This window comes from Xiphias gladius, chromosome 14 (genome assembly GCF_016859285.1).
Source record: "Xiphias gladius isolate SHS-SW01 ecotype Sanya breed wild chromosome 14, ASM1685928v1, whole genome shotgun sequence".
NCBI lineage: Eukaryota > Metazoa > Chordata > Actinopteri > Istiophoriformes > Xiphiidae > Xiphias > Xiphias gladius.
In genome coordinates, this window is record NC_053413.1 from 19,654,021 (window position 1) to 19,681,940 (window position 27,920).

The 27,920-nt window shown below is 39.5% G+C and overlaps 1 protein-coding gene across 4 annotated transcripts in view; it reads right to left on the reverse strand.

Moving 5' to 3' along the window:
* Window positions 1–238: 238 nt before the first annotated feature.
* The window catches only part of si:ch211-106h4.9 (rab effector MyRIP), a 39,069-nt gene continuing 11,387 nt past the window's right edge, over window positions 239–27,920 (reverse strand). The window contains exons 3-16 of one of the 4 annotated variants that reach the window (XM_040144375.1): window positions 23,656–23,877; window positions 17,773–17,909; window positions 13,860–13,940; window positions 12,370–12,467; window positions 10,999–11,079; window positions 10,572–10,715; window positions 10,162–10,297; window positions 8,509–9,044; window positions 5,713–7,839; window positions 4,708–4,887; window positions 3,702–3,863; window positions 1,332–1,430; window positions 1,144–1,204; window positions 239–1,010 (exon numbers count right to left, since the gene is read on the reverse strand). In XM_040144375.1, the coding sequence (XP_040000309.1) occupies window positions 997–1,010; window positions 1,144–1,204; window positions 1,332–1,430; window positions 3,702–3,863; window positions 4,708–4,887; window positions 5,713–7,839; window positions 8,509–9,044; window positions 10,162–10,297; window positions 10,572–10,715; window positions 10,999–11,079; window positions 12,370–12,467; window positions 13,860–13,940; window positions 17,773–17,909; window positions 23,656–23,877 (4,078 nt within the window). In that variant the 3' untranslated portion in view covers window positions 239–996. Of the gene's footprint in view, window positions 1,014–1,143; window positions 1,205–1,331; window positions 1,431–3,701; window positions 3,864–4,707; window positions 4,888–5,712; window positions 7,840–8,508; window positions 9,045–10,161; window positions 10,298–10,571; window positions 10,716–10,998; window positions 11,080–12,369; window positions 12,468–13,859; window positions 13,941–17,772; window positions 17,932–23,655; window positions 23,878–27,920 lie in introns of all 4 variants that reach the window. The other 3 variants (XM_040144374.1, XM_040144376.1, XM_040144377.1) reach the window with 3 other exon arrangements.

Genomic DNA, 27,920 nt, shown 5'->3' on the forward strand with positions numbered 1-27,920 from the left:
ATTCACTCGTGTTTACAGCAGAATGTTTGTTTTGAGACCACTTCTCTCAAAGACGGCCGATATTTTTCGTTCCCACACCTACTTCACAAAGAGGAATGTCATATTTGGGTGTCATATCCTCATCTCAAAAATACAGTATAAATTCCTCACCATTACACCCACCTTCATCTTAGGGGCAAACAGCGTACACAGTCTTTTCACTGCTGTTTGCAACTTTTGAAATTTTTATTTTCTGTACTTAAAAATAGAGGCATAAAACAACATTTACTGATTGCTGTACAAATATGTACACTACAACATGCACAACCAAGGAAAATACAGGTTTATATTATCCAAAGTATTAATTTTAGACATGATACAGTCTCAACATTTTTCTAACATGCTATAATTGTTCCCATGTTTGTGTAATCTTTATATTTGATATACAGTAAAAACAGTGTAAATTGCATGTTTTATCCACTAGCTGTACTGCTGATACTTTGTCTTTTCGGTCACTGCACACTATTTGTATTCATCAATAAGTTAAATGTACAACTAATGGCGTTTAAATGAAGTCTATAAAAATTAATTTATTCTTTTTACACATACTGTGTATTATAATAATTTCACCAGACTTGTTATCTACTTGTTTGGAAATCTAAAAAGTCTAAAAACTCAAATATTAGTGATTTTCTTGTTCTGACATTTAGTGAGCTGAGAGTCCACCTGCTCTGTCTCTTTATACAGTTGATCAATGCTGATAAAATGTCAAAACTGTCTCGTCTCCAATCTGAAAATAAAGTCGTTTTATCTACTGTACATTTCTAACAAGATGACACTAGAATCAATTATTTCCTGTACTATCATCCCGTATTATTTTAGGCATGTTTAGTGTAGGATAAAATTAAGGCAAAATGGTATCTGAATGGATCATTCAAGAATGGTCTGTAGGCTGCAGAGTCACAGGGTCAAGGCACTGCTGTGTTGGAGGTACTGCAACAGTCCTGGGTCAGTGATTTAGGTTTCTCTGTCTTCTGGGATATAAACAAATAAAATGGGGAGGGGGGGTGTACATTAATGTTTGCAAAATGCTTTTTTTTTTTAAATTTAAAAAAAAAATCTGTATTGTCCTTCATAGCATTTGATCAAAAATGAGACTCTTACCTTTCACTGGCGGTGCTGGTAATCTCCTCCTCAGTTGTCTTGATGAGTCCAGGGTGACAGGCTGTGAAAAAACGTTCAGAGTTTTTTTTTTTTCTTTTCCCATATACAAGGTCTTTGACATAGAGTTCTGGTAGTTACACTGTACACTCTTATGATAAATTGTCTAAAAATGTATACAGGTACTGTACCATAACTGGAATGGCCCTTGTCTTCGTGACGTGTGACTGTGTGTCCACATTAAGGCCTGCACTCTTCAACGCAGCAATTCTCACAGAGATGTCACAAATCTGCAGCAGCAGCAACACAAACAAGTCATACGGTAAATGTTTATTCCAAGGTGTGCTGCCCACCTTGTAATAAACAACATGCATCATTATCAGTTTGAATAACATCAGATTGGTGTTGTAGCTGTTATGGCTCTTTCAAACTTTGACCATTAAATGCAATGCTTCCGTTGGGCCAATCAGTGTCACGTTTTCAAAAATTCTGTGCCAAATTTATCACGTTCTTTCAAGCTTCATATAAACTGGAGAAGCGATGGCTGATAGTTGAATTTTAGAAAAAATGCTCCTTTATTTACAGCAACTTCATTAGGATGATCAATGTTGTAAAAAGAAGCCAGATGTGTGCAGCACATAGCAGTGTAGTTAGGAGTCAAGGTTTTGCTGTTTTTCAAAATGCAGCTGACCCTCTGTATCTCAACAGCTACTGATCAGTTTGCTATATGCAGCTAGGTATGTAAGTATTTGGACAGTGACACAGTTTTTATAATTTTGCCTCTGTACATTACCACAGTGGATTCGAAACAGAGCCATCAAGATGTGATTGAAGTGTGGACTTTCAGCTTCAATTCACATTATGTTTAGGAATTACAGCCATTTTTATACATAGTCCCTCATTTTCAGAGTCTCAAAAGTGATTGGACAAACAAATGCTGAGTTTCCTCCCTTGAGATGCTCTGCGCCTTCAGTTGCTGCTTCTTTGTGGGTCTTTCTGCTCTCAGGCTTGTCTTTAGTAAGTTAAAAGCATACTCAGTTGGGTTGAGGTCAGCTTACTGACTTGTCCATTGAAGGATATTCCATCTCTTTGCCTTGAGAAGCTCTTGTGTTGCTTTCATACTACGTTTTGGGTCATTATCCGTGGGTTTTCATTTTTGCAGCCTTTGGCTGTATCTGAGCAGACAGTAAAGCCTTATACACTTCAGAATTCATCCCGCTACTTCTATCAGGAGTCTCATCATCAATAGACACCAGTGACCCAGTTCCACTGGCAGCCATACATGCCCACGCCATGACACTGCCTCCACCTCCACCATGTTTGACAGATGATGTGGTATAGTTTGGATCATGAGCCTCCTTTCCTTGTCCATACTCTTCTCTTCCCATCGTTCTGGTACAAGTTAATCTTGGTTTCTTCTATCCAAAGAATCTTGTTCCTGAACTGGGCAGATGTTTTCTGCCAGAGTCTAATCTGGCCTTCCTGCCTACCTCCAAGATTGTTCTTGAACTGTTGTGAAGGGTTTTTCTTCACCAAAGAAAGAATTCTGCAATCATCCACTTTAGTTGTCTTCCGTGGTCTTCAGGCCTTTTGATGTTGCTGAGCTCACCAGTACATCCCTAATCTGGCCATTCTGTTCTTGAGTGTCACCAGTGGTTTGCACCTTGTTATAAACCCTCTGTATTAACATTCCTGAAGGCGTCTCTTGAATGTAGACTTTGACTTTGTCTTCTAGGCCTTTGGGTGTTACTGAGCTCACCAGTACATTCCTTCTTTTCGAGAATATACCAAAAGTTGATTTGGCCGTTCTCATGAACGGCTACCAAATGCAAATTCAAGACTTGGAATCAGATTCAGACCTTTTTATCTGCTTAATTTGTCTTGAAATAACGAGGGAACAGGCCACACCTGGCCATGAAACTGATCAATTGTCCAATTACTTTTGAGCCGCTGAAAATTAGGGACTATGTATGAAAATCGCTGTAATTCCTGAGTGGTTAATGTGATATTTTAGTTAAACCTCTTGAATTAAAGCTGAAAGTCTACAATTCAATCACATCTTAATGGCTCCATTTCAAATCCATAGTATTGGTGTAGAGAGGGAAACTTATGAAGATTGTGTCACTGTGCAAATGCTTGTAAGGTGTACCTAACTGTAATTTATATGCAAATACTCCACAATATTAGTTAAAAATTCACGCTTGTGTGTCCATGAAGTAACTCAATAACTAATGCCAATATTCCATTTAAATCTGTTGTGGATATTCACATTCTATTGATAATAAATCCCCAAATCTTTGGTAACACCCTGACTTATCCTATAGCACCTCCTTCAGTCCAAAATGACCATTTAATTTACCAAGCACAATTACACATCCCAAACGAAAAACCCCTTTCCAACATGGAGCACTCCTCTTGCACCACCTGCAAAAATCACCATCACACAGCTCCCAAACCTGGCTAAGTATTCAAGTCTAATGATGAGAAGCAGAACGTTTTTAGGATCTCGTAAAATTCCTCTTAGATCTCTAACCATTGGTGCATGTCCAGCTTCAACCCACCTGTAGTTCAGACTGTTGGACCTTGGCAGCTGCTGATGCCACCTGCTCCTCCAGGAAGGACAGCTCCATATCGGACGTGGAGCTGCAGATACCCCTGGCACACTCCTCGAGGTCACTCAGCTCCGCCTCCAGACTGTACACCGAACCAGCTGCCACGTAAACCTGCAGCACATCCAGTACAACACAGGGTTTACCCCAGAATCAGGTATTTTATATTTGCAAACAAGACTAATTGCAGTTATCTAACTCAAACCTTTTTTTACACCTTGTTGTTAATGCTTGCAGCCTAACAATTACTTATCCTTCAAATATTCGGAACCAGTTTTGATATCTGAATCAACAACCTGCTGGATACAGAGGATGCGGAGCAATGGAGCTGCAAGTGTAATTGAAACACAGTATTTTTGCACTGTACAACTTTCAGAGTTTTGCAAGCAGACCCCCAAAATGAAAATATAAAATGTTTATAATATAATATTATATGATCCCTTTAAACACTTGTTTGCATTTTATGAGTTAATGTGATGTTTTGTGAACTGATCAAGCCCTTTTTCCCCAGAAAAAATAATTACTTTATACTAAAATGAAAGCCTGAAATAATGAAGCATATTGTATGGTAATTGAACTTAATATACAATATATTTTTAACTCAGTCATGTTTATGGTAATCTTTATAGTAAGATTAGAGTAAGACAAACAAAATATTACATTTCATCATTTTTACACAGCTGTTATTTTTGTTATCTAGTCCTTCTATATTTGGCTACATATAAATATTTAAGGGAATCTTTAAATGCACTTATTCTGTAAATCCTTTCTGTTTGGTCCTTGCAGTCAGTGATGCACATGTTGTAAGCTTAAAATATAGAACTGGAATGTAGTAATTGACTGCACATTGAAAACAAGTGGCAAGCAGCTAAATTTCGAGTCAGTCGTTTAATACAATTTGAGCAAAAAGGGCAGTGCGCAGTAAATAAAATGTAAACTGCAATGAAGCCAAACCTACATTCTCCTCCAGTTTGGAGAACTGTTGATCCAGCTTCTTGGGGTCGGTGTTGGGGGGCAGTGAGGTGGAGGACAGTTGCGCGTTGTCTCCTTCTTCAACACCCTGCAGCAGCTCCTCGGTGGCGTTCAGCACCTTCAGCACCTCAGTGGTGATGCTGCACAGAGACACCGCTGAATACCTCTACAATACACACACACATATTTTCTCAACACCGAGTGATATCTTTGCCAAATCAGATGTAGGGAGATACATCAGGGAGATAAGAAGTACATTTGATTTTTACCATTTTAAGTTAGAAAAATTACTAGGATTAAAATTTGTCCTCTCGTTTATATTCTTAGAAGTGTTTTTTGATGTCCGAGGAAGCATGACTGAAATTTTGCATTTCTGCTACTTTGTGTTGACAGTGTGCAAAACTTTCTATTTCATCCTCCTACTCACCTGTATACAGGATGTGTATTGGACAACTTTTAGAAAGCACTCATTCTTAGAAACATGGATAATCCTGCAGCCTTCTGATGGTAATGGGACTGTTACATCTTCAATTAAACTCAGATTAATTAAATTTTGTGACATGGATTAACAGCAGTTTACAAGCCAAGCCACACTTATTCAATTAAAAGGGAAAACTAAAATAAAAGCAAAGTGAGAAGAGAGAGAGCAAAAGTTGTTAAGCTACATCTCGATTCCAATAATCATCTGCATTCTCCACCATGTTGCCCTCCTACAGCAAAACATCCTCACCTGCTCCAGAAGACTAGATATAAACGTCATTGTTTTGTAAAGCTCCATGTCGCTACCCTGCAGGCCACAGAGAAAAGCACAGAAGAGAAGAAACAGGGCAGACAGGGTGGTGGTAGTTAGCTGAGTGGTTAGTTAAGTAGTTAGTTGCAGTGCAGTGAATATTTTCTGGCACAGGCACAACATTGTTACTGTTAAATAGATTGATGCCCATTTAGGTTAGTGAAGGACTGTATCAAGAAGAAAATGAGCTCCAGTGCTTACATTTTCAATCTCCTCTGGAGACAGTAAACCCTCCTGAAGAGAAGATGTGCTGCTCTGCTCCGTGTCGTCCACGCTTTTTCCACGTTTTTCATCTGTTTCATCACTTTTACATTCTCCATCTGCAGCAACTCCCTGCATTCCCATCATTTGCCACTCACTACCCATTCTCCCTTCTCCATCCTCTTGTTCCTCATCATCCACCTCTATTCTTTTACATGTCTGTGGCGCCCCATTTTTATCATGTATTAAATTTCTCTTTTCTTCTGGATCTATATCTCTTTCTTCCTGGTCATTTTCATTAATGCCTTTCAGCTCTCCACTTTCCCTTCTTCTGGAAGTATCTCCTCCAATTTGCTCAGTTACATTTTCTCCTCTCTCTCTCACAGCTGACTCCGACCCCACATTCTTTCCTTGACTTTGAAACTCTTTCGGACTTCCTGTGTCCTCTGATGCATTTGTACTTTGTGCATCAACAGCCTTTTCTATGAAACCACTTTCTCCACCTATTTTAACACTCTCATATGTCTCTGTGTCCTCTAGCTCTCTGTTTATTCTCCCATTTTCTGCAGCTTTATCTTTTAATGTTTCTACCTGCATGTCCTCTAAAGTCATCGTCAACATGCTGCTGATCATTCTGTCAAATTCTGCGTCTTCCTCTTCATCGTCTGTTGTTTCCCACTTCTCCTGACCCTCTCTGCTTTCTTTAAACTTTTCTTCTCCTTCTCTCTCTCCTCCTTCGTTTTTGTCTGGCCACTTTGCCTCTGGCTGATTTTCCTGTTTTGCTCCTGTCTCATTTGAGTCGATTATTTCCTCAATTTTCTCTGCTTCCATCACTGATTTCAACTTCATCTCTTTTCTTTCCTGTGTCTCTTTTGCTTTTTTAGCCTTGTCTTCACATATAGGCTCCTCTATTATTATTATTTCATCCTCAACCTCTTCCGTTACAGTCTCTTCCAAGAAAACTCTCTTTTCAGGTTCCTCTACCTCTGTTTCGCCGCGTTGGACATCTATCTTAATCTTACCATCCAAAACATTCTCAGCTGTTGCTTTTTCATCACTACTCCCAGTCTTTGTTTCCTCAATTTCTTCCCTCAAATCAAACATTTTCACATCCAAATTGCCGAATGATTCCCTCCTCTCCATAGCTCCTTCCAACACTTCTTCCATCACAATGCTACTCTTGATTCTTCCTTCATTTACCTCCTGCTCTCTCTCTGCTTCATTCTTTCCGACTCTATCCAGCTCATCCTCAGTGGAAGAAAACTGAGAGGCGCTGACTAGACAGGCCAAATCGCGCAGCTGAGCAAGCTGAACTGCTTTTTCTGCCTGTAACTTCCACAGCGTCTCCTCATCTATTGCCTCGTCCCCTTCCTTGCCTCTGCCTGCTCTGTCCAACTCATCCTCTGTGGATGAAAACTGAGTGGTGTCGACTTGGTTAGCTAATCTGCACACTTTCACAGCCAGCTCCTCCTCCTCCCTCTCCTCCTCCTCTTCAGTCTTGTCTTCCACACCAACTCTGTCCAGCTCGTCCTCTGTGGATGAGAACTGAGTAGCTCTGACTTCTTTTTCCAGTTGACAGAGTGTATAAGTAACTCCGTATATCTTTTCTTCCTCCTGCTCTTTATTGTCTTTCTTCATAACTTCATCCCATGCCCCTTCACTCTGGCCAACTTTGTCTAACTCATCATCAGTAGAGGAGAAGTATTTGAGTCTGGACTGTGCGACGAGCCTGTATAATCTGTATTTCATCTCTTCGTCATCTATTTCTAAATCTCTCTCTTCCTCCTCTTTCTCATCCTCCATTCTTCCTTCATCCAAGTCAATTTCCATCTTCCACAAACTTTCATCTTCTTCATCTCTGTCCTCACTTTCTTGTCTCCTTTCCTCCCTCTGTCCATCATCACCAGAATCTCTGTCTTCGTCAAGCAGAGCTTCTTGAGTAGAGTGGCCAGACACTTGGCCTGATAGCTTCTGCAGTTTTAAAGTGAGCTCCTCGCCCGTCTGATCGGCTCCATGTCCAGTCATGTCACTCTCGAGGTCAAAAGGTTCAGGGGTCGTGGCTCCAGAGGTGTCAGGCTTCACAGTATCAGAAGTAGGTTGGGATTGGTTGTCTTCTTTGTTTAAATCCTGTAATTACAAGAACTCAGAGTTAAAGACATATTTCTGGGATGAATTAAGAACAGCTTCCCCCAGTGTAGTTACGAGTTTATTAGGTACACATAGCTTAAACTATTTAGTCAGTAGCCCTGTAATTACTCTTACCTAAATGGGAAACTGTTTTACAGTGGCGTGGTTTATTTTGGCGGCTGTAGTTTGTGATGCTGCTGAATTACGTCACGTTATGAGGTGTTTATAATATTTTTCTCCAACCCATTAATACCACAGAGGGAAGACAAGGAGGCAGGATGTTTTATAATTAGTTCATAAAGAATTTAGGGCGGTACCTGTTATTCTATTATATTTTATTTTGATTCATAAAATAATCATTTGGTCCACAAAAACTTTGAAAAATGTCTATTACAGGTTTTGAGAGTCCAAAGTGACACTTTAAAATTCCTTTTTTGGTCCAACCCCAAAATAATAAATTTATAAATCATATCAAAACACAGAGAAGTAGCAAATGCAAACAACTCTAAGAATCAAACTTGAATATTTATCATTATTTTTGATTGAAATCTTTTCTGCTGTTAGTATTTGCCTATTGATTAATCCAATGTCTCCATATGAATCATTAGGAGATGGTCCCATCTCATTTCATCTCAAAAGTTTGTCATTTAATGCAATTTTTTTTCTTACCAAGACAGAAGAAGCAGCCACTTCCTCTGTTTTGCTCTTCATTTTCTTCTGCGATCTCCTAACTATTCCCACCTCTGGGTTGGCAGCCACACTGCTCTCCTCCTCCTCTCCTGCTTCTTCCACGTTAAAGGACACATCAATGATACTTGTCCTTCGGGATGATGAAGGTCGCCTGATCTCCGCAGGCACCTTCCTCTTAAAAAGAGCAAGCAGAGGTTTATTAGGCTTCCTGTTGCCCTCAGTGTCTGAAAACAGATCATCTCGGCTGCCTGGGGACGGGCTCCTGTCTCCAGTGTCCTGCAGGTTGAAGTTGGAGTCTGTCATCTTCCTGTGGATCTCGTGGAGGACAGCACCCCAGGAGCTGTCGGGCTCAGGCTTGGTTTCGTTGTCAGAGCCCATGCCTTCATAGGCGGACACCGCTCCGGACTCCTTCTCCAAGGCACTGTAGACCAGGCTCTTCCTTCTGGTCAGCAGGCTGGGACGAGACAGCTGGGCGCTCTGCAGGGCAATCCAGTTCCCGTCTGGGCTCTTCAGCACTGAGGACACACCATGTGCGAGCATGCATGCACACAGATAGCAAGCAGACAAGCAGAGACCATATGCCAAACAAATATTCCAAAAAAAAAGTACAATCACACAACATAAACAACAACAAACACAGAGGACGAGGTATTAGCGGATAGACATTGAACCAAAGCCAAGACCTATTTAGGTCGCCTTACACTGGCTCCCTATATGTCTTAAAATTGATTTGAATTACTATCAACTGAATATTATTGTTTAGTCATTACTAAAAGTAATAATAAGTGATAATGCCAAAGTGTGACATTATCACATATTGTATATATTCTTTATCAGCTTCTTCAAACTCTTTATTGATTCTTTATGATGTGAAATATTCAAACCCAGTGCTCCATTTTTATGGTAGGAATAATATTGCTACAATTGTTATTTGGAGAGCACTTTTCAAAACCAAAGTGTACAACGTTTTTTATAGTAATTACAATAATTTAGAATAAATAAATAAAAAGACAAAGTAGAATCTCTCCTTCTAAAGCCTGTGGGCCCCAACTGCAGAGGCTCTATCCCCTTCGGTTTCAAGCCAAAACTTTGGGACAGACAAAAGACCTCTGCCCCAAAATCTCAAACTGCATACAAACTCATATTGTACTAAGATGTCAAGCTCCTAGCAAGTCATAGCACTATCACAGATTTCATACATGCAATAAATAAAATATTCACCTGTTGATTATTATATCAGCTCCTGATATTCTTTTCAGTTGACTGAACAAATCTTTGTACTTTAATAGGGTAGTTCTACGTACAACACCAGTTTTACCTGGAAACCCATCAATGGCCATGAAAACAGCTTTATACAATTCATTATAAAATTATAATTACAATATGTTGTTGTACATTTAATATAAATGTGAAACAAATTGGGATCAGAACAGTGCATTTTGGTTTGATTCATAAACCACTGAAAACTGATTTTTTTTTAACAGTATTGCAGAGTTGTGCAAAACATCATCTCTGCTGTTATTGGATTGTTGACATCAAAATATGCTTTTAAAACTATTTTTAGTTGTGAAGAGGTAAACACATGTAAAAATACTCCAAAATTTGGGGATCTCAGCTAGAATTTGATCTTACCAGCGTTGTCCAGCCGGTCTACACTCTTCCAAGCAGAAGCAGTCGACGCACTGCCTTCCTTCTTTAATCTCTGCAGGGAGTCTTGTATCAGACCTGGAGGGTCATTGTTCAACAGTGAAAAGGCAGAGTGTGACCTCTGAGGAGAGAAATTAGACAAATTAAAATTGTTAAAAGTTGAAAACAAAAATGACACTTTTGTTATTATGTGTCAAAGTTACCTGTTCTAGTGTTTCTACAGTCATTATGTGAGAACACTGGATGTCAACAATAAAATAAAAACAACACAGCATGTTTAACCAGCAGGGGTCAGCATGTGTCACCATACAGATGAGAGAATTTGTAATGCAGCCTAACATGCAGGTAAACACAAACAGCTGAGATGCATAAATATTTGTTTTTTCTTTTTTTACCCAGAGGCCCGGTTGGTGTTCGAGGGAGCTGGAGGCTTGATCACAGGTGGACGGTTGAGGTTGGGAGTCGGTGCTTTGTTCGAGGGGCCAGTCCTGGTCGTACTCTGCCCTCATCTCGGCCAAGGTCTTCCTCCTACTGATGATCTTACATAGACAGAGACGTGGTTAGTACTGCACATATCTCTGCTTCCACATGACAACAGAAAAAAATAGCTGGTTTTGATTATTCAGTGCAAATTAGTGGATTTGTTTTATTATTTGCAGGAGGAATGAATTTGAACTGTGGAAACCCCACTTGGTGACTTCACTTTAAGTGTTACATAATGGCTTTTCACACACAGTGAGTCTACCTAAAAACACGCTATAAAACATCTGTTACTATGCCAAGTGAGTGAGTGATTATTAAATTTCCATGTTTTTCTCTTACTTTCTGCACAATAGTTTTGGCCAGTTCCTCAATGAGCTCTCCTCTGTGTTCCCGCAGATAGTGTGCCTCATTCTGCTTCTCCTGGTAAACACACACACACACACACACACACACACACACACAGAAATAAGAAAGCTATTCAGCACCACACACACTGTAAGCTGATTACTTCTCTAAATATACACTCTGAATATACATATTTGCTGTGCTCAGTCCAAAAGCTTTGGGGTACTTAAACAGATTAGTGACAGATCTTTTCTAACAGACTATATTTTTGAAAGTGACTGCAGAACCAGAAATGTACTTTGGGATTTGTCATACAGATTGCATTTCTGGTGTCATAAAATATTCTTCCAAGCTTCTTTAGCCACCTCTGAAAAACATTGAGATCTGAATCAAAATTGATGTAAATGGCCAATTAACTATGACCGATCAGCGGTGATTTAAGAAAAATGATACGGTGTCAAACAACGAATGGATTATGAGACAATGGGCCCCTGGGCACAAACACGTATAAAAGGCCCCCCAACTTCTCCTACGTAGGTGCAGGACACCCAGACTGAAAGTGATACAAAACTTTGTAGTTGTTGTCGATTCTCTTGTTGTTTTTATGTCTCTTTGCAGTTGCTGTCTCTTTGTGGTCACTTTGTTTCTCTTTGTGGTGCTAGTTTTGCTTCTCTTCGTAGTTGTTTAGCATCTCTTTGTAGTCATTTGGGAGGCCCATGAGGTTGTTGTGTGTCTCATTGTAGCTATTTTGTGTCTCTGTAATTGTTTTGCCTCTCTTGATGGGCATTGTGCATCTATGTAGTTTTTTTATGTCTCTTTGTAGTCATTTTGTGTCTCTTTATAAACAGAAGGTGTGCACTTGCGACAAAGCACCACATGCTCTGAAAAATAACAACCTTATATTAAGTATTATAGGCCTATGATTCATGTTATTTTACACTGATGTTGACGTAACAATGGAACTGAAAATGTCTTGTACTGTAATATTAAACTGTCATTTGGACTGTAGGATAATCCTTACGTTTCCCATAATCCGACTCAGAGAGAGAAAGCAGAGAAGTCAGATTAAGGAGAAACTTGATGAAAAAAAAAATGGTGGAGGATATTTATCAAAGTGGATATATTCCAGACCAATAAACAGTAACAAACTGCAGCATCTAAATTACAATACTGTCTGAAAATGACCTTTCATGCTTTACTATTTCTAGAAAAAGGTTCGATTGCACTAAATTGTCAGAAAAAAATTAAAACCTATGAGCTAGTGGTTTTTGTAAAAAAGTGTAAGACAGTGTGTATAGATAATTCACCAATAAATATCTATTTATAATAACAGACTATTTATAAGACACGAGCAACATCGGTAACCTGACTGGCAGCGTCAGTCTCTGCCTTGGAAATGGCCTCGTCTATGGCCTCCTCTGCCACCCGCAAGGCCACATTGAGCATCTCAGCCATGCTGTGCTCTGAACACAAAGAAACACAATAATCACTTCAATGAAGTAGAACTGAAATCAAAGCAAAAACACGATTCACTCGTTGCAATTGCGTTAAACAGGAGGGAGTAATTGTGTCCTTTTCAGTTTAATTTTTAACTTTCAAGCCCTGCATTACTAATCTGTTATCACCCCATTCCTGATGCATTTCTGTTGAGATGTAACTGGCAGCCTGCATCAAAAGATTACAACCAGGATCATTTAACTATTCATTCTCCGATGCTTTATGCCCTGTTAAGACTTAGGTGCATGTCAGCACAGCTGGGAATAACACTCAATGAGTTTACATGTTCATGACAGGATTGTTCAAATAACCTTGAACCTGATGATGTGGCCTCAGAAGGTCAGTTGTGATGACTTTCTTGGGGAAATTAAAAGTACTCAATGCAAGAAGGCTGGATTACCCATCAGGCAAAGAAGGCAACTGCCCCAGGGCCCCAAAGGTGCCAGGTCCACTGTGTGGCAAATATTTAGTTTGTAATTTAATTAAATGATTTAATAGAAACTGACATGGAAAGGGTCTTAAGGTGAGGCCAACATTTTCACCTATTTATTACCTCAATCTTGGGGCCTTGCATGTGTCAAAATGTAGTTTTAATTTAGCAGTTTAACATGTTGGGAAATGCCTTTAGTCGCTTATTGCATGAGAAGATTGATAAGACTCTCAGATCTGCCCGTTTAGTATGCGGAAACAACAAGAACCGGGATGGAAAGGGCCTTAAAATGATCCGGTGAACCAGATTTTGTCCCCTTTGGCTGAGCCGGGCTAGCTGTTTACCCTTGTTTCCAGTCTTCATGCCTAGCTAAGGATAACCAGCTGCTGGCTATAGCTTCATATTTACCATACAGATGTGAGAGAGGCACTGATCATTGGTTCTGACTCTCAGCAAGAAATAAAATATATTTCGAAATGACAAACTTTAATATCTTTATTATATCTGTTGATATGACGACATGGTGCATATTCTTAAATTAATTAGCATTTAAATCAGCTTAAAACCATGCTAAGTTGGGGAACACAGGGAGTTGATTGGGAACCAGCTCCTTTTTTTCCCCGGGGCACCTAGTGAGTTAATCTGGCCCTGGAACTTGTTAGCTGTTAGCTGTACTACCTTCAGTACTTGCACCAGTGCTACAACTATTACTAGTACAGCCACTTACACAAACACAACCTCTCCTGTCTTTATTGTCTTACTTTTGGTGTTTGATATATCGCGGCATCCGAGCCAAATGTTTAGCCTCACATGGAAATAAAATCCAACTATATAAAACTGTATACATGCCACATGTCCAGGGATGATTTGACAAATGCTTTACAACAGCAGTAAAATGGATTAGTGAAAACATAAAATATGTCTGCACCTTGACTTTGTCTGTAGAAGGCTGAGTCGCTCCCACAGACGCTGCCCTCATTGCCGACACTCTCCTCGTAGGTGCTGCCTTCTACAGACAGACAGATCAAATTAAATCCTTTTCAAGCTTATTTATATTGTGTCACTGATGGCATCAATTTAGGCATCAATCAGAATTACTTTTAAATATTTTTATAGTACATGTCAACTATAGTCTCATTTAACACTGTTTTTATTCATGCAAAAAACTGAGATGAACTGTCCAAGATGAGTATGAGTGTTACATGTCTGATTTGTTAAGTATGGATAAAGTACCATGTGCTTTGTTTGGTTTGCTTTTTTTTTTTTTTTCCCTCGCTGTTTGTCTGTCTCAGAGTGCAATGCAAGTATGTGGGCTAGGAACCTTTGGGTGTATGACACTTGAATAAAATTTTAGTCAGTAAATCCTTTGAAATCCTGCATTTTATGTGTAGGTACATTTTAGGTTGTCTTTTGTAGAAAACATTTAAAAATTCAACCCAAGATAACAACAAAATATAATTATTTATACGTTAAATTAAGATGATACAAAACTTCATTGGTTGATAATATCTGTACTGTAAACATGAATAACTGCAAAACCTAATGTGCAGTATCTCTACCTTTTAATATGTAGTAAATATTAAATACAAGTTGATTTTAGAGAGGGTGATTGGGCAGCAGAGAGCTCAGTCTTTCTGTGGATACTTTCTCCTTCCAACTCTGAGCCCTGTGCTCTTTTCAGGTCATGTAAAAATTCATGCAACAATGCAGCCATTTGTGGTTATATAAGTGCATTAGTGTGGCCTTGTGTGTGGCATTACCAGGCGACCTGATCTGTGCGCAGCAGGCGCTGGCTCAGAAGTACAGTGGAGTACACAGGCTCACTTCCAATCATTTTAAGTGGAAAAGAGAGGACTTAAACCAAGTGATATGAACTGTAGATTATTTTGAAAATGCAGAGAGCACTCCGCTCAGATTTTTCGAGACGTTTCACTGCTAAAAACTATGGGCAGACATGAGTTCACTGATGTGAGACATAAATTGTAAATTAAGACAAACTCGAGATCTTTATTTTGTATTTGCACACACATCTATCAGGGCCTGATAGATGTGTGTGCAACAAAACGTCTAAAGACTCAGGACACATTTGTCCCAGCGCAGGGACATAGAAAAGACTCATGACCAACACAGTTGCCTCCACCACAGCAGCTAAAGGTTACAGTAACCCTGCAGGCACCGTGAGACTCTCAGGATGGTGAACTGACAGTGACATACACTGTATACACTCAGATAGAAGCTACCATCATAGTAGTTAGTCAGTCTTGATACAGTAGGACGTTTCAGTTTTAACCAAAGACCCTCAAGAAAACTGAAAATGGGGTATCATAGCATAAGCAGTTCTGACAATTACTCTTTCACTGGCAAACACATTTTTAAGAATGCAGACATCAAGAGCATGATAAAAGGTATTGTCATAATGTCAGCCCTACAATGCAGAGTCAGTCAAAACTGTAAATCTCTTTTTATTACGCCATGGGTCACAGTCTGTACTGTAGTGTAAAAATATGCATAAACTCTCTGTCTATATGTGTAGGCCTTCAATTATTCCCTCTGGTCCCTGTGTTGTCTGAGTCACTGGGTCTTGTAGTCAAGCAATGCTTACTCACAGCCCCTCCCCACAGGATGCAGAACCCATTTACACCTAACATTAACATGTGATCTAATCTTCAGATTGGCCAGACCAAAGAGCGACATTCCCTTCTCAGACTGACTGTAATGAATAATTTTTTTCCCTAAGTGGTAAAACTCTCCTGTATTTCATGATCAAAGTCTTAAAAAGAAGCATAATAATAATTTTGATTGAAACTTTTTTCCTCTCTTAAATCATTTTGCGACCCCTCAGAATTATCTAGCGGGACCTACTGTCCAATTGATTTCGCTTTCTTTCTCTGCCTCCTTGTCGTGATTTATGGCCGAGCATCGTTTTTACTTTTGACACATGAGCAAATATGATTCTTACTATGTCTGTGTGTGTGTCTGTTGCCTCATCTATTTCCTCCGCTCCTCGGGGTCACTTCACTCTTTTGCTTTAGTCACTGGGCTGTGGTGGAAAAATGTTTCACTGCTGCATAAACCTCACACACGATGATGCCAATACCCACAGCCCACGTCAGCTCCATTATTTCTGATGCTATTCATGCAGCTCACATTGTTCTTATGCAAAGTAACATTAGCATGAGTCAGACTACGCAGATGGGATTTGGCAGCTGAACAAACACAGCTGAAGCAGTGCAGGGCGGTCAAACAAATTAAAATGTATGATACAGCGTGTGCTAAGAGCGTGCGTGCAAGTGGAAAACGAGACGCTGAGCGGGGGCCTGATGCCAGCCCGCATCAGTCCTCCTCCCGCAGGGGTCACATCTCTGCATCATCTGCAGCCAGCGACCTCTCCCTCCACAAAACATGCATAATTCTCTAAAATCCCCTGTCTATTCAATCAGATCAGAGGCTCTGAACTAATGGCCCGGAGATGCGCTCCTCCTGCTCTGTCCCTAACTAGACCTACATGCTGGAGCATATGCTGCTGGGTGAACACAATTATTCAAAGCACTGTATAGTTCTATGAATACATTTTCAGCATTGCTGGCACCAGCAAAGCTCCTAACCCTGTCTGAATTTGTACCACAAGCTTCACATCAAGCTGTGTGGAACTGCCTGAAGAAATATGCTACTTACACAGTGGAGGGAATCAGACTGAAACAGCTTTTTCCTTAATATGGCGTGTGCCTTGTGTCAAATTATCAGATATTAACATATATTAGTATCATAACTGCAAAACGTAATGCTTTCATCTGTGAAAACATGTTGAAAACTGAAAACTCCAAGGGGGTGGGGGACCTGAAGTAAAACTTGACCTTATTTCTAAAGGTCAAGAATGACCTTTCATAATCAATTTAAGTATAACTGACATATTAAAAGTTATTGACTAGTGACACATGGAAAATTCATTAAATGCTTGTGGACACCTGATTAATTTAAGTCCAATAATCACTCTCCTTTTAGCTCTGTTTAGATTTTGACAGATTCCATAGTCCCAGACAAAATCAACACGAAAATCAAATAGAAAGAAAAACCATATGGTAAACATTTAATGTAAGTTTACAGACGAAACTAATGATTATTTTCAACATCAATCATCAAACAAATCATTTTCTTAGTTAAATCAATTAGTCATTTGCTGTCTGTCAGGGAACGGCAATAGATGTCCTTCACAAGTTCCTAGAGCCCATTGGGACATTTTAAAATGTTTTGTCCAAAAACCAAAGATATTTAGTTAGATAAAAAAAATCCAAAGATATTTAGTTAGATAAAAAAATCCAAAGATATTTAGTAAGATATTTATTTAAAATGAGTCCCTCATTTCCTGCTGAGTGATGATAAGTAGGAAGCAAACAAACATTAATTGTATACTTGGAGTCTGGCAGCAGCCAGAGTAATCTGCTGAAGTTATGTGAGACGAAATCCAAGCGGGAACTTAATCCTGTTTCACCCTCCTCCTAACTTCCTGTTCTCCACTGCTTTTGAGATATGAAACGGCAACAATCAAACTCATCTGTTTACAGCATTCAGTATAGGATTAGGTTTGTAGAAAAGATCTGACCTGTCCATACAGTATATACAGGATTTTAGTACCTTTTCAGATGTCATTGTTTGTCATATAAATATTTCCAACATGTATCACATAAAACAAGTTAAGTACTCTGAAGGTTGATTATTTGTTGTTTGTTTTCCATTTCTGTCCTGTACAGGTTTACTCCAAATTTTACACAAGTATTCGACTAAAAAAATAAAATTAATGACAGTAGATTTTAGCAGCAACATTTATCAACAGAGTGATTTACCAGTAAGCTCTGAAAGCGCACTGTGCTCTGCCAAGTGCTTCCTGTAGAGAGTTTTCAGCACTTTGGCGCTGCCAAATCTCTTGAAGCGCTGCTTCACATTAGTGTAGAACCACTCCAATGACTGTGTCTTCAACAGCCTGAGAGACAGAGACAGCAAACCTGCAATTTAATTTTCAGTATGTATCTTATCTTAAACATTTGGCAATACCATTTTTAATGCTCATAATAAATGCGCAGAAAAAGTATAATAGCTATGTAAAGTGGGTAGAATGACCCTAATCGGGCATTTCATACAACAAGTGACAGAATAGGACTGCGAATACATACAGTTAAGTACATAAATATTTGGACAGTGACACAATTTTCATAATTTTGCCTAGTTACAACACAACAATTGATTTGAAACAAAGCCATCAAAGATGTGATTGAAGTGTAGACTTTCAGCTTCAGTTCAAGGGGTTTAACAACAATATCACATTAACCGTTTAGGAATTACAGCCATTTTTATACATAGTCCCTCATTTTTAGAGTCTCAAGAGTGATTGGACAAACCAACACAATTATAAATATAAGGATTATTTTTAATACATGGATGGAAATCCTTTGCAGTTAATGACAGCCTGAAGTCTGGAATCCATGGACGTCAACAAATGCTAAGCTTCCTCCCTTGAGATGCTTTGCCAGTTCTTTACTGCAGCCGCCTTCACTTGCTGCTTGTTTGTGGGTCTTTCTGCCCTCAGTTTTGTCTTCAGGAAGTGAAACGCATGCTCAGTTGGGTTGAGGTCAAGTGGCTGACTTGGCCATTGAACAACACTCGATTTCCTTACCTTGAGAAGCTCTTGTGTTGGTTTCATAGTACGTTTTGGGTCATTATCCGTGGGTTTTCTGTTTTGCAGCATTTGGCTGAATCTGAGCAGATAGTAAAGCCCAATACGCTTCAGAGTTCATCCTGCTACTTCTGTCAGGAGTCACATCATCAATAGACACCAGTGACCCAGTTCCACTGGCAGCCATAAATGCCCACGCCATGACACTGCCTCCACCTCCACTGTTTGACAGATGATGTGGTATGCTTTGGATCATGAGCAGTTCCTTTCCTTGGCCATACGCTTCTCTTCCCATCATTCTGGTACAAGATAATCTTAGTTTCATCTGTCCAAAGAATCTTGTTCCAACACTGGGCAGACTTTTTTAGATGTTTTCTGCCAGAATCTAATCTGGCCTTCCAGCCTCCCTCCAAGAATGTTCTTGACCCGTTTAGATAGTGTGAAGGGGTTTTTTTTTTTAACAAGGAAAGAATTATGTGATCAACCACTTTAGTTGTATTCCGTGGTCTTCCAGGCCTTTTGGTGTTGCTGAGCTCACCACTGCATCCCTTCTTTTTAAGAATGAACCAAATTGTTGATTTGGCCACTGCTAAAGTTTCTGCCATCTGTCTTATCGGTTTGTTTGTTATTTCAGCCTAATCATGACTTCCTTCATTTGCATTGACACCTCTTTGGACCATATATTGCGAGTTCTCATGAACGGCTACCAAATGCAAATTCAAGACTTGGAATCAGCTCCAGACATTGTATCTGCTTAATCTGTAATCACAGATCACATCTGGCCATGAAACTGATTGTCAGTCAATTGTCCAATTACTTTTGAGCCTCTGAAAATGAGGGACCATGTATAAAAACGGCTGTAATTCCTAAACGGTTAATGTTATATATTTGTTAAACCCCTTGAATTAAAGCTGAAAGTCTACACTTCAATCACATGTTGATGGCTTCGTTTCAAATGCATTGTGGTGGTCTACAGAGGCAAAATCACAACATTGTGTAACTGTCCAATTACTTACGTCCCTAAATGTACATGCACTTCTTAGAGAATCCTAAAAATCTGTTTAAGGTCAATTATACAAAAAGACAACTGGTATACAGAAAAATCAAACGTCAGTTCTCCAAATCTCAGTACAGTTTTTATTTTTAGATGCATTTCACAACTGTCATTTGTAATGTCAACACCAGATACTAAACTGTACAGAATTATTTTCCTAGGGATGTTTTAGCTTTACTCTATGGAGTATAATGCCAGTGATATAAAATGCAGGATAGTTGGCATATTATTAGCACCGTAATTATCATTATATCAAACGTTTTCTTCTTATGTTATTAAAATAAATGTAAACTCTAAATACACGGTATTGCTATGCCAGCAAAAACTAAAAGAAAGAGGCAATAAAAGCAAAATAAAATAAAAGAATTCACATGTAATGTATAATATATGCCCTACACAGAGACATGACAACCCTGTGTCCTCAGAATTACAGGAGGCTGAGGATGTATACTGTTTCTTTGCTGTTGTAAACTGAACATAATCCAGCCAGTGATTTCATTTCCTCTGCATGTATGTGGCAAAAGGATTGTGATACCATATATAGACGTATTTTTTTTATAAATATAAAAAACAGGGTTGTATCTTACCATTCAAATGCACACGCAGAATACTGTATGACTAATCAGATAAAAATCCACCACGTTTACTGTACATCACTGATTTTTCATTTTGAGGAGACAGAAGCTGCTAGAAACACACACACACACACACACACACACACACACACACACACACACACACACACACAGAAATACACGTTAACCTGTAACCCATAACAGGTAAATGCAGTGCACATCAACAAACTTATCTTAGTCCCGATTTGATTTTTCTTCTGCATATTGCGCCTTTACAAAGCTAATCTGTCATGTGTCCAGTTTGACTCACAGGCACAGATGAACACATCCAGCTGCAGGCAGCTGTGCAGGTTCACCTCCAGCCTGCAGCAAACACTGGCTGGAGCTGCTGTGTAAAGCATGTTAACAGGAGACTCAGCTATCGTGAGGAGCTGCTCCTAGATGCGTGTATGAGACTGTATCACCATTCACGCATCCCCCTTTGAATATCTGCGCATAAACTCAAACTAGCTTAAATTCTGACTTGATCTAACCATCAAAGGAAAAACCAGCCAGTCATGTGAGTGCCACCACACTCTACCCTAGGTCTGAAAGATTATGCAATAAAGCATTAGTTTGACAATTGGGTCATTTTGAATGTTCCTCCTGAGACTTTGGAGATGGCAAGTTCAAATGAGAATGCAGCTGCTGCAGTTTGGCGGCGTTTCTGTGTTTCACCAAATGACAAGTAAAAGCCAGCATATCTTCACAAAGCCATCTGATAAACAAATGGAAATACCTTCTCAGAGTTTATCAGCACTCACCGTTGTGGTGCCATCTACACAACCAACACATGTGCTAGTCTAACAGAAGTCGCTAAAAAGGAATGGTAACAAGTCAGTTCCATTTTGACCTTCAAATAAGTTTCAAAATCACAGAAAGTGTTTGATGAAACATTTGTGAAAAGGCTCAGTTGAGCGCTGCAACCATATTTTGGCAGGAGACGCTTAAATTCAGGATTTAGTGCTTGAATTTTCCCCCTAAAGTCCTGCTACAAAATTTGCCTGAGATACAATTTACCGACAAATTAAATTGGTATACGTATTTTATGTACTGGGTAAATTCTCAGCAAAGTCTTAAAGGTATCAAAAATGACAACATCTGTCATTGTGTTAGAGAGTGGCAAAGGTGAGATTTAAAGCCGGTATGTGTAAAAACTGTGGTACTTACTTATGATGCTACCAGTGACAGCATCAGAACAGACACTCCGGCAGACAGCAATACACACCACCAACAGATGAATAAGATGAAAACAACACAGACTGCACTAGTATTTACTGGGATTTTCTCTTTTTACTACAAAACAAAACTGTAGTAAAAAACTATCGGAACAATCTGTGAGATGCTTTAATCAAATTTTCAAATATCTAATTATAGTGGCCTAAAGTTCAGAATAAGTTGAGTGTCTTTAAATCAAATTTGTACATCAGAGAAAATCAATTTTAAAATTTGATTTATTTTCAGGCTAGACCATTTTAAAGTAAGTTACATTTTGTCATAGTCATCTTTCAGTTATTACTACAATTCTTTAGAGGCTTGTGTTTTGGATGCAGTACACTGTCATTTATTAATGTAACAAGTTTACTTTCAGAGTGGGTTTTGATGTAGATCCAATTTATGTATGATATAATTACAGTAACAGGATTTATGTCTCATCTTCAAGTTGACTATTTAAGATGAAAATGAACTGGGGCTTAATTGAATGTTTAGAAGTGACAGCTGCGGGATACTGCAGAGCTATTTCATGTCAGCATGTTTAATGAGCTGCCATCTGTTCACCGTGTCACTGAGTTTCCACGTGACGGGAGCTGAGTGAGAGTGTGTACAGTAGTTCCGTTGACAGGAGGTGAAGGTGACACAGAAAGTCTCAGAGTTTCCCCCATCTTTAGGTCCTTGGGTCTACAATAAGGTGTCTCCTCATATACACTCACTCCCTCATCGCTGAAATGATCATTTAGATGGAAGTAAACCTCTTTGTAGAATTTACTTCAGAAGTAATTGACTGTTTTGTTTTTTTTTAGTGCTGAATCGTGAAATTTAGGCCATTAAGTTGTCTCCACGGTGCTTGCAGGCTCCTCTCTGTGTGCATGTTCTTCATGGGTGCATGGATTTCGTCAATCCCATCGTTAGACAAAAACGCTGATATTGAACGATTCGAAGTTGGTTTCATTAGGCTCAACAACATTTTTTAACCTCTAATAGAACAATTCTTGCTCTCTGCCAGTTGTGCATGTTTAGAACAGTGTGGCTAAAAGAGTACTCCACTGATTTAGCATCGCGCTCCTATGACATTGTCAGGACATCCGACGGTTTTTAAAATAACTATTAAAATTGATACAGCAGAACCAGAGATACCGTCTTTTTTATTCCGCACATTCTTCTTCATCGCCAAAACATTGCGCCTACATTAGCCACAACCCAACTCGACTGCACTGGCACTAATCGCTGGCATTGAACATAAGTCATGAGGTGCACAATCGCCCCATTGTGGATATAATTCCTAGGTATTCTGGACTGGGTGCTAATTTTAAGCTTTAAGCTGATCACAGGTGTGTGTGGTTGCCTTGTCTGTCTGTTCATTGTGATAGCCTGATCTGTCCTGGGTGTGCCTTACTCACTGTCCATGCCAGCCTAGAAAACAGACTGATGTTTAGACTTTTTGAAAATTAATACATCATGTAATGTAAAAAGTGTATATATTGTAAGGCACGGCCTGATATCCACTGCAGGGCCTAATGACAGGTCAAAACATGGGCCTCCACATGCTCACCCACATTTTGGATGTACTGTGTGCTTCACCGCACATTTTGCAAATTTTCAAAAAGGTTTTGAAATGAAAACTAGAAAATGTCTTAAATTCAGATACAAACATGTCACCCCTGTGCTGAAAATCATCTAAATTTGAGGTGACAGTCCACTGCAACACGTGAAATACTGTCGACAGAATGAAATGCCTTTTTCTTCTGTACGTGAAGGGCACAGCCCAGGCTGTTTGCAACGTGAAACCGAGAGGCTGCAATCAACACTTCCTTATGAAAGATGATCTTTATAGAAGAAACGGAGAAGAATTCCTTTGCACCTATACATCTTCCAACACCATAACCAGGCGAGTCTCTTTCTCTCTGTCATGTTGTGTTGTCAGGACGAGTATGAATATTCTCGCCAGTGGTAGACCTTATCCTGTACTGTATCTTGTTGGCCAATTTTTTGTGTATTAAGTGCTAAATCCATCTCTCCAGCAGCAGAGTAAGACCTTAATAACCTTTTTACGTCACTGTCAGACTCTCATCCTTAACTTAGCCTCCTTGAGTGTGGCGCGCGCACGCACGCACGCGCACACACACACACACACACAGAATAACTGCACTACCGCCAGCGCCGACCTTACCTGCTCTTCTGGCAGGTGGAGCAGAGCCAGGCTTTGTCCCGCTTGTTGTAGACCCGGCAGGCCTTGCAGACGTTGTAGCAGCAGTCCCGGCACTGGCGCTTGGGGTTGAGCAGGAAGGTGAAGGGCAAGCAGCAGCGGATGCAGCAGCGCTGGTTGAAGCAACTCTGCCGCGACAGCAGGAGGCAGCGACTGCCCTCCTCATCCAGCTCCTGCTTCAGTTCACTGTGGGGAGTGGAGGGGTGGGAGGGATGAGAGGGAGGGAGAAGGGATGGTTAGAGGGAGAAAGATAGTGAAGCCAGGAGTGTGTGTGTGTGTGTGTGTGTGTGTGTGTGTGTGTGTGTGTGTGTGTGTGTGTGTGTGTGTGTGTGTGTGTGTGTGTGTGTGTGTGTTTTAAAGAGTGTCTTAAAAATAGAGAATATTTAAGTGTGGGTATATGTGTGACAGTGAGTGGGATGAGAGGGGGAAGACGCAGTTCATCACTGTGGATAAATCAACAGTCGTGGGTTTACTGTGTCAAATAGGATGAATATTACAATGAGGACATAGACACAAACAACCAGTCATAAATCCTCCGCCTCCCTTTACTGAAGATGGAAAAGAAATTAAAGTGTTTTGTTTTTTGGGTTGTTTTTTTTTTTTACAAATTTGGTCATTTCATTATCATCATTAATTTCATCATTTTCTAAACAAAATCAAAACATAAATGATTGAAAGAGAGCAGCAATATCAAATATAGCCATCCCTTAACGTTCATGAGTAATTCCAATCATAAACATCTATTATTGCTAGAGAAACCAAACTCGCCACAGCTGTTCTGGAGCTTTACTCTCACATAACATAATCTTCATCAGCAGGGGGAGTTTGTCCAGTTTTCATGGAATTGTAGATGCTCAAATTCACATTTTCTAATTACTTTAAACCCGCAATGACTAATTTTTTTTTAGCCACTTGGGGGCGGTGGATAGAAGCAGAGAGCACAACACTCACATATCATCATCACCTCATAGGGTGAAGTTGTTGGCAAACAGTTGCCTATTTACACATCCAACAGTTACAGAGCAACATTATTAATTTGGAGTTGTCCTTCTTTCCACTTGTCACTCTCTTTTTAGTTCAGTTTTCCCTTTTACCAACTCCTGAGGGAAATATCTGGCTCCTTAGCTGCTAAATGGACGGAGGCAAAGAAAAAGACAAACAGAAAGTGGTCTATGTGTGTGTCAAAGAAAATCCATTCTTCTAACATCAAGGCTGCAGGAGCATCAGTCCTGACTGAATCATTTACAGGTGACTACCACCGGAGACTGATGGAGTCTGACAACATGAGGACAGAGGCAAGGAAGAAAAATAAATAAACAAGGGGGCAGCTTAACAGACACACAGAGAATTGCACGAGGAAATAAAATAATAAAATTGGAGAACAGCAATAGAAAGACGGAAAAGACAAGAAAGTACCTCAAAGCAGTTATAATACACATCTGAAAATCACAAAACATAGAAGGATGAGAACATGACTAAATAACACAATATTAAGATTGAAACTTATGATAAGTTTCATTATCAGTTCGTCTGACGATTTATTTCCTCTATGAATCAATTAATTGTTTAGTTTATAATTGCCTTTCACAATTTCCTAAAGCCCATGTTGACATCTTCAGATGTTTTATTTTGTCCAAAAAGTGGTTTAAAATCTACAGATATTTAGTTCACTACGGCAAAAGAAGAATTCAGCATTTGAGCAGCTAGAACCTCCCGTTGAATTTGGGCTCAAAAACATGATCTACACAACTAATCGATCACTAAAATTCTTACACTAATCAGCTCTACACACTATGTAAATTAAAAATCCTTTTTGAAAGCCACATTTCTTTTAACATTGACACAGGCAGTTCAAAGAGCACTAACCTATAGGTCACATTTTGCTGTAACTCTCAGGCTATAAAAATTTAACAGTGTGCCTCAGATGCCTTTGCTGACACAGAGACGTCCAGCCTCTCACTGCAGCAGCACACTCCATTACTCAGGCTCAATGGATTGTATAAATACACACGGACACACACACACACACACACACACACACACACACACACACACACACAAACTTGTGCACTCAGACAGACACAGTCATACCAAGATACAAGAAAGTAACATGCAGAAATATACATGCGCACAACAGTATCACGTGGAGAAAAAAAAAAAAAAAATACAAAAACCCACATGCATAAACACACCTCTGACTCAGAAATGCACACGCACCAACAGCAGCAGCAACGACAACATTTCTCATTTAAAATACCTGTGATTACACATGAAACATACCGGTCATGTTCAGCAGCTCACACTTCACAGTGTCTGAAGTGCAGCTCTGTCCTCACACATCCTCGTCTGAAAAAGGGGCTTTCTAGCTTCAGGCATAAGGAGAGAACAAACAGAGGCTCGAGCTGTGTCAGCTGCAATAATCCTCACAGAAAGTCTGTTTCTTGGTGATAAGCCGATGTGACGTCTCCCGATGTTTACTCACATTTGACTGAATTCATTCATTTCTTTAATTTCTTTGTTTTTTCTAGTTTTTGAGGATGGGACTGGAGATCTGTTTTCTTTTCTTTTAGAAGGATGACAATCATGTTGTTTATTTATTAATATGCAGTAGAAGGCAGCGTGAGACTGGTCTACCATCGACTGCCATGTTCGCTATTGGTAAGTTTAACCAAAAGGCTTAAGACAAATATGCAGCTTTGTTTCAATGTTACAAAACTATCATAGGTCGAGGGTAAGTTAGGTGTAAAGTATTTATAGGAAGTATTTGCGCACAATCTTACTCCAAGTCTGTTAAGGATAAATCCCAATGTATCTGTACAGTATATATAGTGTCAGAAATACAAAGCATTAAACATTTACTAGGTTTTTGACATTTATTTTATAAACATGGAGAATGTGTCTCAATATAAGAAAAAGGATGACGTAGGACAATGGCTTCCATACTGATTTCTTCAATGGCCCACATGAAGTAAATAAATATGACATTGTGAAACATCATCTGAATAAATACAGAAAAAAGATGAAATCAATCAATTGTGGTACAATTCAGTGAAGTTTTAAAACTGACTTTTTCTGAGATAGGAAGTTGGGGGCCTGTGATTGAGAGCTGATAATTCTTATTATTTCACTGTTTACTGGTTTATTTGTGAAACTGGTTTATTCAGTTTACTTAGAAGGGTGCAGCAGAGGCCAAGATATCTTGACTTTTAGTCGCTAGTAGAGGTAAGACTCCATAAATGCTGAATCATACATTTCCCATACTTCAATTTGGTTGTATCCTTTATTAAGCCCATTTTTTTGTGAATGATGAAAGCCCTTGTTGTACAAATTCCATGCCAGTTTGTGACTCATGCTTTCTGTTAAAACTTGAAGTCTCCACGTCCGAGTACACAACCCGGATCACACGACAGTTTAAGATAACCTGTTTTTGCTACTAACCATGACCAGTCAACTAAACGTCTTGTTTTAAAAATGGTCGCTTGCCCTTTTAATATAGGCCTTTTTTTTTTTTGACGTCTACAGAGCACTCACATTTATTCGTTAAATAATTTCAAAAAATTAATTGCAGAGGATTCTGCAGAAGCATCAAACCGTATATCTTTATTTTTATTAAACCGTTACCCTGCTGCTTTCACCTTCCTGCAGCACTTAACATGACACAGACTTCCTCTCTCCATCTACCAGGATTACCATCCATGCTAAGTCTCTGTGTGTATGTGAGCTCTGTGTGTGTGTGTGTGTGTGTGTGTGTGTGTGTGTGTGTGTGTGTGTGTGTGTGTGTGTGTGTGTGCTCTGCGTGTGTGTGCGTGCGCTCTGTGTGTGTATGCTGTGTGGGTTGTGGGTTGTGTGTTGTGTATGCTGTGTGTGGGCGAGAAACACATGCCAGCAATCCCCAAATCATCAGGTGTGGTGGCAGGGAACCGACTCCTGTGGTTTGTTCCCGAGAAACTGTTATTCTGTTAGAAGACTGAACAAGGTAAACACTGTTATTTGTGCCGGAGCAGTATCAACACGTTTTATTTTTACATTATATTTTATTGTTTTGCAAATTGATACTTTCAACAAAGCCAGACCAGTGTTATATCCAGTCGGCATTTGTTGAATCTAACAATTCAGTCTATAATCACCAATATAAACTGTGGGAAAAATATAAAAACACCTCTCGGTATAACGCATTTACAGTATGACAGCACCACAAACTACTATACCCACAAAAATGACCATAGAGG